Raw genomic sequence first — 13,201 nt, forward strand, 5'->3', positions numbered from 1 at the left:
CAGCTTTGACATTTAAATATACACACGTGTATGTTTCAGAGTAGCAGAAGATAAAGGAAAACCTTTTTTTTTTTTATTAGTTTTCATTTTGGTTAACAACTACACTAGCAGATAAAGCAATCAATCCCTGGCAAGTACAACAAACAAAGTAATCTTTCCACTTACATGGAAAATGTTAAATCTTTAATAAAAGATGCCATACATGTCGGGAGAGTTGCAAAAAAGCTGTTTAAAATTTGAAGCACTGCAAGGTAAGGCAGGGTAACTAGGAGGCACGCTATTGTTTCTGCCTTACCTGGCTGCCCTAAGGTACATGAGCAGGTCACAGTCATTCACCCCAGGCGTCCACACCAGCTCTTCATTTTCTGTCACTGCCTGGCCATCAGGGGAGGGAAAGGGCTGCAATTCTGGAAGTTTGGCCTTTGTCAAAGGAGAGAAAACAACTGAGTCCACACACACAAAAATCAATATACAAATCAGAGATAAGAAGTTGCCAATAATGTGCTCAACAAGCTGCAGAGAACGGTGTCTGCCGGTGTTTACCTTTTTACTAGATAATTAGCCCAGCTAGGATGAATTTGTAATTAAAATGTAGAACACAGAAAATGATCAGTTGCAGAGTTGAAAATAGTCAGCATTAAACACACTAAACAAACAGGATTTCATATGTATACCAATTAAGCACTAATGTATTCATCTGCTTTTTCAAAAACAGTAACAGTATGTTAAAAGAAACTACAAACCTTTTGGCCGTTTTGAAAATCTTAAAGCTGGTTTTTAAGAGCTGACAACTTGAGCAAATGTAACACCAGAAGATGAACTCTGTCATTAAAATGGATACTGTTAAGTACCCAGAGACCTAATTAACAGGTTCAGTCAACTTTGTGATATCTGAAAGTATTTTGGGCAATAGGCTTCAAGCCTTATAATAATTTCACATGGTTGCATTTTAACCCTTTGCAGTCCATTTATTCAGCACTTGTCAGGCACGTCAGGTCCAATTTATTTTCACATGCGCTGTTTAATTTATTTTTTTCAGAGTAAAATAGGTTTAAAAGGTATTGAATCGCAAAAGGTCATTCAGTACTGTATCTACAGCCAAGACCCCCCCCCCCCCCCCCCCCCCCCCCCCCCCCCCCACCCCCCCCCCCCCCCCCCCCCCCCCTTGCTGTATTTTTCACAAACCTCCTTATAGATGTGCATACTGATAAATCCTCTCCTGATCACTCATTTTAAAGACTTCACTAATGTGACCCAAGTCATTATTTTATTACTACAACATCTCAAAAAGCTCTGCAAATGTCCACGATATTCTTCGAGCGCTGAATGCAGAAGCAGCTACCTCTTTTTGTTATGTCCATGTTATCTCTGTAGTGGATGGGGCTATGAGATACGCCCTTTTTTTTGGTTTCATTCGGCTCCTATTGTTCTCATTGAAAGGTTTTCTCAGCTTTTTTCTGGAGAAAGAAAGACTAGAGACCTGTGCTTTATGTCTTTTTGATGATGTCTGACAGGGTATATACCATATACTTTTCAAAAATAAATGTTATAATAGTGATAAGTTTCTTCTGAAGCTCGGTACAGTTATTTTTTCCTTATCTGAATTTATTTTACCTTAAGTAAAATAAGAAAAAAAAAAAACAGAGACCACAATAATAATTACAATAAACCTGTTGTACGTGTTTGACCATACAACTCTTACAAAATGCCACCTGAAAAACTTAAGAGGTTACCTAATGTAAGTGTTAAGATTGCTCCTTTTATCTGGAAATTATCAAATGTCAAAGCCAAAGACTTTGACAGCTACTTGGCCAAGTTTGAGAGGATTTGATGCCAAGCTGAAACCTAGGACCGCTAGGACTGCTTTACAGATCATACAGCTCACCTGATGGCTGGGCCCCACTCGGATCTCTCCCTGCGTACTGTTTAGCCGCCTGAAAAGCAAAAAATAAAAAATCAGTATGAAAATATCCAACATAAAAACATGTGTTAAAAAAAAGGTGCATTGAACATGCTACTCAGTTTTGCAGCTGCATGTAATGGCAGACAAGGGTGACATCTGGAAGACAAGAGAATGTCAACTTAATGACGTTTTTCTGTGACTCATAACTCAAACACATAACTTAACAAAAACATTCCACAGCCATTTTTTTATATACTCCAACATGAATGGTTTTCTTTTTATTCCTCTCAAGAAGGATCTTGTACTCTTAAGAGGTCTCAACACTTCACATTCATTTCTGAATAATATCTTCTTCTATACAGAAGGGAATTTAGATACAGCCATGTATAATGTTACCCACAATCCATTGTAATAATTTCCTACATGAAATTCTATATGGGAATTTCTAGCAGGAGAGGTTTGTATCTGCTGATACAATCAATCATTAGCAAATGTGTTACGCAGTTTAGGCAGCCAGTACCAATACAATCTACTATTAACAAACCAAACACACGAGACAATGCTGCATGTTCACATTTTATGCATTCTAGGCAAGGTACAGGAAAGCTAATTTGGAGTAACATTATTATCGGCAAATACAATGCCAGATTCCAGAAACATAATGAATAATAAAAAATAAAAAAACTGCAATAATTTTCTATATTATGAAAACTCTATACAAGAAATACTATATGAACACAGATAGGGTAACACATGGTCTATTTAGCTTGGATGCTAGCCTGTTGGGTTCAAATTCACTCGTTTACAAAGCAGGTGACCTCATTAGAAGATTTTGCCACTGATCCCTTGCAGTACATTCAATGACAATACACCACAGAGGAGCAAAGATGCAAACTACAGCCTAGACACACGAAAGGATGAAAGCAAGGTCAGCTGGGCTGTTTCTACAAGACGATTGCTGCTTCTATGCACATTTCAATTTTCAGAACACTCACAATATTAAACTAGAATGGGTTACTAGTGCTGTGGCTAGTACCTTTGTTCTGGGAGCCTGAATTAACCTGACCTACACCAAAAATAAACAAACTGCTTTTTACTGTGCAAGTGCCAATAGATGCTTTATTCCCCTCTAAATGTTCCATTCTACACCGAGTGAACTATAGTGTCAAATATACATTAGAATTGTAATACAGTAATTTGAGTGACAGCTGATTTGTATAAAAACTAATACATGGGTAATTCTGCAGGAATGATCAGGAACAAATGCAGATTAAATTCTCAGCACTCTTGTTTTATCTTTCATTCTAGCTAATGCTGCACTCAAGTCAACAGCTACAACAGAAAACAGGCTCTAAAGTGGTTGCTGTAACAAATTCAAGTCCCCATGGCAACAACAATTTAATAATATGTTCAGATGTGCAGCTGCACTGGATTAAAGAAAATGACAAGATGTTCCTTTAGAAATGTACTCCGTTGCCATGGGTACAGTGTAGGTTTCATACTGAAAGCAGGAAGCTGCCCAGAAACTGTCACAATGATTTGCATTCAAATCTCTCTCCATCATGGCTGTCTTTCGAAACTCTGATAGAAGAAATCTGAGAGACAATGTCCTCCCTTTACAATCCTCCAATCTGTGCTGTCCTGATGGTTAGACTTTACATTATCATATACAGTAAACAACACTGAGGTCAGAGGTGTGTGCTTTTAATTAATAAAACAATAGATAGCTTTAACCAACAATATTTTGTTATGTAACTTTTTACCTGACAATGGTCTTCGCTGCAGCTGAAGACAATTTGACACAAATAGACTTACTAGCCTTCCTATTTGAACATTGCTTTCTTGACCTGGTTTCTTAAATATCTGAACCTTTACAATTACATATTTATATATATATATATATATATATATATATATATATATATATATATATATATATATATATATATATATATATATATATATAAAATCATTAACAATACAATAACAATTGTATTTCATAAATAAAAGCTTTGGTCTCAGATTAGATAATGAGTTTTTCCTCCAGGTTGCTGAGGAGTTGGGTTGTGTCTAGGCTAGTAAGCTTGTCCCTGGAAGTAAAGCAGTTTGATTGTTTCACAGTTGCTATAATTCAGTGCACAAACTAAGAATAAGGCAGAGGGGTCAGTGTGTGTCTGAATGGATGCTTCTGAATAACCAACATGCATTTTGGGGGAACCTACTTGCACAGCTACCAAACCCTGTGTTTCCAGGTGTTTGTTCACTTTTGGTTTAAAGGGACAACTGTATCATGCAGTTATTATGTCTCACCATCAGGAGACAGCCAAGCTAGCTTCTGGCGTTGAACTGTAGGGAGAACCTAGGAGCACAGGTTGAGGGTTTGATTATTAGAAATAAAGGAGAAAAAAAAAAAAAAAAATTATATATATGAAAATAATGACCTAACCTGAAGCACCGAGTAGGTGCTACTCTACAGCTCGCTATGAGATTATTCAAGGGAGCATAGCTGTAGGTTTGGTTTATAACCAAGTTCTTGTTCCAAATCATACATTAGTATTAGCATTAGTAAAGGGAAAGTGGTTTTTGCAGTTAAATTAACACACAATTTGGTCAGAAAATGTATGGAAAGTTGTGATGTGCAGTATCTAGGTCAATAACCTACTGTGTGCTTACTTGCTGCCATATTCTATATATACTCTGCAGTTGATTTTAGTAATGAACCACAGCATTCAGTTAGGAAAATACTTTACTTATCCAAACCACACAATATGGCCATCCAACCTAAAGTACTTAACTAAAGAAGAAAAAAAAAATTGCCTGATTCAAATGTTGCTTTTCTTACCAAATCTGTTGTGTCTGTTGAGTAGTGTTCCATGGTATATCGATACCTGCAGTATTTCATGATACCAAAATCCTATGATACCTAATATGGGGGTACAAATATTGAAGTATCGTGATTTTTCGATACCGTGTTTTTTTTTTAGCATTTATAACACAACTCTGTAATTGTGTGCTTCAAAAGCAATATGAACTCAGCTTACTCATTTCTGCTTGGCATAAGTTACCAACTACCCTGTGCGTTCTGGGAAAATTTAAAATTCCTGCAGCCGTAATAATTTTAGTGGAACTATTTTGGATTTTATCCAGATGACAATGGCAAAATGTCTAAAATGTTTCAAAGAACTTAAAGCAAAAGGAGTTAAAACACCACCAATTTACTGAAACATCTTCCAGGTCACCACCCCGATTCTTTGCCAAAGTTTACTTTTTTATTTTACTGTAGTTTCTTCTGTTTTTTTAGTTTAAGTGAATCCGCAGTGCGTATTACGTATAAAAAAGGCACAGCAAAGATGCTAAAAGCTGATCAAAAGGGAGTTCATTGATGCTTGTTTATTTCGTCATTACAGTGCATTTGCTATAAGCTGCAAAAAATATACTTTGCAGACATGTGTCATTAAAACTGCCAAGTGTCAAAAATGTTAGCGATGCTTTTTTAGTCTTCTGATTTTGTCATAATCAGTATTTTATGTGTATGTAATAGCTGTGAAACTCCTGTGTTCTGAATTGTACGCATTAGCAGCGGAAAGAACAGGATGAATACAGACTTCATTGCTACAATATCAGTTTCCCTACAGATAACAGGATCGATGTGACACATCACCTGCAGTGGAAAGCATAGGACCTAGAAGCTTCTCAGGTCACGCCGCAAAAGTCTGCCAATGCTGACGGCTGCAGGTTCAGCATGAAAGCAATACAAACCACTTATAGTTTACTACAGTAGCCAGAGTGGTTGTCTTTTGTCCAATTTACTTTCTTTGCAAGATTTTTAACAACCAAAAACGAGCAAGATGGGCCGAATGGCTTCCTCTCGCTAGTAAAATGTCTTCTGTTCTTATTTAAGGTCCACTGGTTCGCTGTTTTGACAGACATTTGGCTTGAATACGCTTAACAGAATTGCGTTCTAATAGCACGTAAGAGGAAGGCATCTACATTAGTAGCCTGTTTGTTTTAGAAATATAGCATTAAATATAATGCTTAATTTTGATTTTTTCAATAGTGAATTGCGTATGTTAGCAGCACTAATACTATCAGAATCAGTCATTGGCCCGAAATATGTTTTTTTTAATCCGCTGAACTAATTTTATTAAATTATTTGAAAGTGGTGACTTTCTAAATATCTAACACTAGAAACTTATACAATGAACAGTGTTTAAAATTAAGGAATGCAACTTGTGTGTATTCCCTTATGTAACAAATTACTGTGTTAATTTAAAAGCAATGTTTTACAGTGTAAATGAATCAATCAGGCTTGTCTAGTTTAACATTATTATACTCTGTTTACTTGTTTTACTTTCTAAAAGATTTGAACAGCATCATGGGGGTGTTATGTTGTATGTGACTAAGAATGTAAGCAATGGTACATACATGAGCTCCACTTCGCCCATCTTGCTCCTTTGGTTGTTTTATTGATCCAAGCAAGAACCTCATCAAGCCATTTCTTGCAGTACTGTACCCATGTGAATCAGCTTCCACAACAGTGCTTCATTTCTTCATTCCTTGCTCACATTTTCAGAGCACTTCTAAGATACCCCTGCATGTAAAACATCTGGCCTACTTATAAAGTCTGCTTCAAGGAAAGTATGTGTGTTGTTTTGTTACATATAGGAATTAAGAGATTCCTTATAATTGGAGCTTTTGAAGGTGTCCTCAACGCCAAAGTTCTCTTTTTATATGTAAGAAATTAAGAAAACAGAATTTTACACTAAGTGTTGCACTTTCTTACCAGTTTTATTTGAATTGTATACTGTGGCAATGAATATACAGAAACTGAAAATATTTAAACAGCAAACATTCCACTATGCTGTAGCATTATTAACTGTGTATCAGCCTCTTATGCACATTGAATTTGGCAGCCATTTAACATGTAATGGGCATATATCGCGATAGTATTGAATACATTTGTTTTTTTTTGTGGGGGGGGGGGGGGGGGGGGGATTTTAAGGGTGCCACAGTACATCCTAATACTGTGTCTCTAACTGTGTCAGGACTAGTAGGTAAAATTCAGTTTTCAATGTAATAAAATTCAGAAAGTATGACAGTGTGTTTGAGAAAAGTGCATAAAGAAACGTGTTTGTATTCGCTAATAAAATGCTATACACCGACACAAAAGGCTTCTTTATAAATAGCTAAAGATGCAGTGCTCGTGTTTTAATAATACATCAACTGTATTTACTTGACATAATTACCAACAAACACATTAACAGCACTAGTTATACAAAATTTAAATATGCTAGAATGTGAACATTAAATAGATAATAATTTGAAAAAAATTAATGAAGAACAGCCATTAAACTTGACCGTGTCCCGCTCTGTACTTGGGCTAACCAAACACCACAAAACACTGAAATACTAGTCGTCAATTGGGCCAGCAATCAAGGCAAGTCCCGCCCACTCCATCAAAATGAACCAATCCCTGCATGTATGTAACACTCTCTGCAAACATTACATAAATACAGCTCCTACAGGCCCCAACATTTATTAGCGACATTGGCACTGCCTCAGATCAACATGCACAGCTCTGTCATTACTTGTCAACAAGAAATTGCATGCACATTGCACGGTAAATCGCTACATACGCATGCAAGTAAAAGTAAACACATCTTAGCATTGCAGGCGCTGCAAAATGGAGTCCTGGCATTTTGCATTTCTGAAAGAAAAAAATATATAAGAAAAACTTGGTAAACAAAACAGTGACAAGTGTTTATATGTCATCACCCGACTGCAAAGAAAAGGCACGGAAGCTTTAAAAACGCCTCGAACAGCTTGCAATAACAACAGACATATGATTTCATAATAAATATTTTATAAAAGATAAACATGTACATAAACAGCGCGATTTTAAGGTGAGGCCAGATCTTGTTAGCCTACCTGCGCGGACTGAACAGATCGTCCATTTCGGAAACCAAGCTCTTGTCGTTTAATGTTGACAATTCGTATGATCAGAAGGCAAAATAAACTCTTCCCTTTTCTATTCTAAGTACTCAAAATGGTGGCGCACGCAGTCTCCGAGGGAGCACGGAGAGCTTTTCACTGAGCTTGTGCTGTGACCTCAGACTTCACGCAGCGCGTACAGTTCCCTTTCCACAGCCCACACTGAGCATGTGCCGCGACCTTACACACAGACAGGCTCAGAGCGCAATCTCTCTCGCTCGACTCTCCTCCTTTCCCAATAACCAAAGCAGGCTGAGACAGCGAGGCTCTGCACAGCATATCAAGCGAGCCAGGAGAGCGGGGCCCTTCTAGACAAGGGGGTTTGTAACAAGCAACGACCAGGCGGCAAAGCTGAAACTGTTCTTTCTTTATGCAGCCTTTCTTCTCCATGAAAATCACCCCACCGTCTCTGTGATTATTACAGTTCGGTTATGGAACTGCATGAACAAAAATGCATAGCACAAAGACCAAAGCGTGCAGTGATTTCCTTTAAAGGTCTCAAGTCACTCAGTACATACTAAATGATGTAAAAATGCAAGACTTTGCAGGCAGTATTTTTGTCTTGGGTTATATAAACTAACGATGGGTTATATAAACTAACGATTGTTCAATGCTTAAGTCACCTGATTCTTTACATCTAAGAACATATGTAAGGATACATATATTCAGTAACTGTCTCAATGTCAACATTGCCCAATATCAAATTATTATCATAATTCATAATCATTTCAAAATAATCTACAGATTACTATTCTTGATTTTATTTAGATTAATAAATAAATTAGTACTATGAATAAATTACAAGGATGGTTTACAATAATTTCAACATGTTTATGCATCATAATAACCATCATTACCACGTCCAAATATGTAGCATTATAAACAGAAAAGCAGCATGGTAAAACGAAATTGCTGCATGTTTTCGATATCAAGGCTGCAGGGTGGTGTTGAAAGGGAAGCAGACTGATATTGCTCAGTGGAATTACTGTAGTACATCATGTATCATAAATAATGAACGTGATTCAAGCAACCTTTCTTGTTTCACGGTTCAGCTAAATTATATATTGCACGTTTACTTGTTTGCTATAAAATTAATAGATTATCTGCATTCAGCGAGGGACATTGAAAAACCTCACATTCTTTACTCGGTACGTAATGTGCGTGTTATACATTTGGCTTTATAATACACATTATAATCCATCAAGTAAATTCCTGCCAAAGGGAACATTGACTCCAGCCATCAGAAATAGCAATCTCAGCATGAAACAATAGGGTGCTTGTACGTTTAGTGTTGTTATTGCACTGTGATGCCTCCATTTTTGTAGAGAGTGTTCCTGACCAACCATCCACACCAGGTAGATTAAACTTCAAGTAGTGTTCACTTATTAATTTTAAGTAAACATACTACATATTCTAGATCAGTAGAACCACCTTGAGGGGACGTTAGTGTGTTGTTTTTGGCATTCTGTTAGTATTAGAATTGCTCTGCTTTTATTTGTCAGGAACAAATCCGAACAAAGCACAGGGTGATGCACTTGACTAAGCATAAAATCAAAGCATACTTATAATTAAAAAAAAGGGTCTGATCAAACAGTTTCAGGTGATCAAATCACTTAAAATATGTTACCCTGAATGGTTATGGAATTCAAGGGTTAGCAGATCAATCACCTCTGCATTTATTTAAAAAAAAAAAAACACACTCCTTCCTCGTAGAAACATTACACTTGAAACCGTAGCATTTAACCTCAGGTTTGATTTAAAGCCAGGCTAAAAACAAATCATTGTAGTAAATCATTACTTACTGTTAATATCAGCAGATTAATTAATAAAATACAGCAGAATTGGTTTTATCATCTGTTAGGAGGGGAAAGTAGACATTTAGCAAACCTGCCCAAATCAATTGAGGTCTAAACTGCTTTTATTTGAAAGATTTTTCCACAAACCAATTTTTTTTTTACTGTTAGCAACAGCCAAAATAAATTAGGTTTTAAGTTATCAAAAGCTTCTTTGTCTAAGAGAGCGCAGTGGTGTTTACTTAGACTACAATCCTGAATACTAACAATGAACAATAACTGCTCGGATTCCATTAGCACCACAAAAGTTGACTGGCAAACATCTGTAAAAAGTAAAAAGAATATGGAATGTAAAAACAAAACAAAAAAAGGTCTTAACTAGGGGTGTGACTATATGTGTATTTTCCAAATAATTACCTTTAATTTGAAGTTGAAGGTAGTAATTAAATGGAATAAAACATGCTAATTACTGAGCACAAAACAGTGAGGTCCCTCGATTTCCCTTGTTTCAATAATTTTTGAGTTTCAGTCAATAACAATTTGACAGTTATTTAATACAGAACCGGTTGTGTTCAAACTAATTAAAACAAATTTATATTTAAAAGATTTAAATGGTCTTCTCTTTCTTTTATACTTATGATATTAATTTTGTTTCACTTTCCTTAGAAATGCATCATCGCTACAGTGAACTGTGGGATTGTAGTCCTTAAATCGCAGATTAAACTCGACAAAGAAATACGTATCCCAGGTTCCACAGCTGTCGCTCTTGAGTTAGGTTTAAGAAATGATCACATTCCTGTCAGTCAGTTACATTTGCTAGTTTTGCAACATATTTCCATCGTCATTACACAGGCTTGGCACCATGAATGGATTTATGCAATACCAGCTGACAAATACTTCTTAAAGGTAAACATTAGGAAAATACGAGAAATCAGCACACCCCTCACGCCCCGAGAGCTGCCTAAACATTTTATTTTTGTCAGATGAAAAAGACTGACTGTCCTTGGAAGGAATGAGCTGAAAACAATTAATGATATTTCATTTCAATACTCAACCTCGCCCCAGCCCCTGCAGTTAGTCAGTTACAGATCAACTGTAAATTACAAAACAACTGGATCTTATTTACACAGGCTGAAACGCATTCTTACCTTGTCTCTGGATTGTATCCCAGAATGTAAAAGAACGTGTCCATTCTGGCCTTAAACTCTCTGGCGGCAAATATGTCAGAAAAATGGGCAATATTACATTTCCCTCTGAAAGAGAAAAATGAAGCGACTATTAAAATAGGAAACATGACATAAAAATAAAATCCAATGATTAAAATAATGGGAGAACATCTCGTATTTCAAACATGTATACCTAGCTGATTATCACATTACAACACAAGCCATAAATTACCATCAATAGGTTTGATTATCATGATGTTATCCATTAACATCACCTACTGCCAAACCTGTCCCTAATTTATGACCGCACATAAAACGTACCCGTTTCCTGCCTTTGATGAATCAATGTTTTTAGACAGTTTAACTTTTGAAGTTAAAAGATCTATGACAGAAAGCATGAAATCTAACATTATAAGTGAATAACGAGGCAGGCTGCAAAAACTAAACCCACATCTTGATTTAATCTAGATCCCAAAAAATTCATTTTACCATCTATCCCCATCAAAATAAGAGAGCCAACACTTGCCTGAAATCCCTTTTAAGCATGCCAGTTCCATATAGAAACTACATTCTGCATAACATGAAAGGCCTTTGGAGTTTTGGGTTTGGGATTATAGCATGCCACTGGAATTTAGTAAGTTTATCTAAAGCCGTGTAAAGTCAAATGTAAGCTTTTCTCTGTAGCAGGTTGCAGCTAATTTGCCTTGAAATCCATGGCTTCAAATGTGGCTTTGAACACAGCAATGTCATTTCCAGATGTTTTCAGTTACAAAAGCATACAAGCAAAATTGATAAAGAAAGGAACCATCTAGTTTCAGCCAATAAGATGGGTCAGAAAAAACAAGAGCATTTTACTGAAAACAAAGATGTACAGTAACATTCCTTTCCAGTTAACAAGTTTGGACTGCAGTTTATATACAGTCATTATCTGAAAAAAATATATTTTAATTCCCTTTCTATAAATACTACATTGGAATTTCCTTTCCCCACCCTTTTAGAAAGGAACAGTGTTATCTTTAATTAACCATTAATCATGCTTGCCATTTGTATAAATTATGCAGCTTTTCAAATTATCCCATCTGAAGTAAATCAAGATAGTTCAGTATGATGGGAATATTGTGTCTGTTTTGATAAATTACATTTGGTACTCACTATTGTTTAAAAAAAGCCTGGAACATTGCTATTAAGCTTATTTAATCAAAACAGGCTTAGAAAGTATTTAAATAACTTGTTAATAGAGCTCAATATTTCTTGCATTCCAATGCGTTTAGCATTTGTAATTACTATACAACCAGCTTAACATTGATTTGCACAGAGATAGCAAACACAAGCTGCCTCATCATAGTTTGTGTGTTGCAGAACATTACCTCTAAATACACCACACTGAAATTAAAGCAAACTATTTCCATGAGTGGTGTTCAGACGCAATATACTTGCCTAAGTGCAGCAGCATGGTAAGTGTCCACATAATCGGAAATGAAAAGTTCTCTGCTCTTGACAATGGGGTCAGTAATGACAAGCTCACGACCTGAATCTGAAAATACAAAAAGCAATTGGGGGGATGGGGGGATGGGGGTTACAATGTATTAGTCTCTGGATTGGAGGCCAATGTGCACTAGAACAAGTCTGTGAAATGAGTGATACTGACCATGGCCAAACATTGCTGGCTAAAATACCCAGGATTTACCTATATATATACATACATACATGCATACATACATACACACACACATATAGTTATTTATTATAATCTACTAAATCCAGTATTAAAAACACAATATGTTTATCTAGGCTTATGTATTTATTTCAGTACAATACACTGAAACTATTTAAATTAGGTATCCTGAAGAATTAGTTCTATTCTAAATAATAATACAAATAAGCAAAGGGGCTCCCGAGGAAGGGGGTGGGGGGGGGGGGGTGGCATTGGCAGGCCAGGTTGAAATAAACAATAATTGGGCTTCCCAAATTGTGGAGAAAATAAGAAAAATAATTGGTGATTGCAATTTTAAAAAATAAAGCAGCTAAAACCAGTGGTGCAGGCAGCATCTGCATACTACAATTGTGGATTCATGGTTTCTTAATAAATACATGTACAGCCAGTATTACCGTTTTCATTGTTTCGATCCTGGACCAGGTGTTGGTAAACAGAATCTGGTACCTCAGACTGGCGGTAGTACCATTTCACATTCATAAGGAGATGGTCCCGTTTACTCTAATAGCAAAAGAAAAAATAAAAGGTATACAGATTTATTCATTACAAGACTTTTAAAGCACTATAATTTCCTGGGTCACACATTATATGCAACTCCACCCACGTTATATTGTTGTATTCATTTACTCTTCAG

General features: G+C 36.2%; 1 protein-coding gene across 6 annotated transcripts in view; it reads right to left on the reverse strand.

The window, feature by feature from the left end:
- LOC121328822 (arginine-glutamic acid dipeptide repeats protein-like) overlaps positions 1-13,201 on the reverse strand; it is a 124,043-nt gene that overhangs the window by 38,606 nt on the left and 72,236 nt on the right. For 4 of the 6 annotated variants that reach the window (XM_041273905.1, XM_041273906.1, XM_041273903.1 and 1 more), the window contains exons 4-8: positions 12,963-13,068; positions 12,291-12,387; positions 10,836-10,940; positions 1,886-1,934; positions 296-420 (exon numbers count right to left, since the gene is read on the reverse strand). In XM_041273905.1, coding sequence (XP_041129839.1) covers positions 296-420; positions 1,886-1,934; positions 10,836-10,940; positions 12,291-12,387; positions 12,963-13,068 — 482 coding nt within the window. Of the gene's footprint in view, positions 1-295; positions 421-1,885; positions 1,935-7,539; positions 7,611-7,831; positions 7,991-10,835; positions 10,941-12,290; positions 12,388-12,962; positions 13,069-13,201 lie in introns of those variants that run through there. The other 2 variants (XM_041273907.1, XM_041273908.1) reach the window with 2 other exon arrangements.

Source organism: Polyodon spathula, chromosome 16 (assembly GCF_017654505.1).
Source record: "Polyodon spathula isolate WHYD16114869_AA chromosome 16, ASM1765450v1, whole genome shotgun sequence".
Lineage (NCBI taxonomy): Eukaryota > Metazoa > Chordata > Actinopteri > Acipenseriformes > Polyodontidae > Polyodon > Polyodon spathula.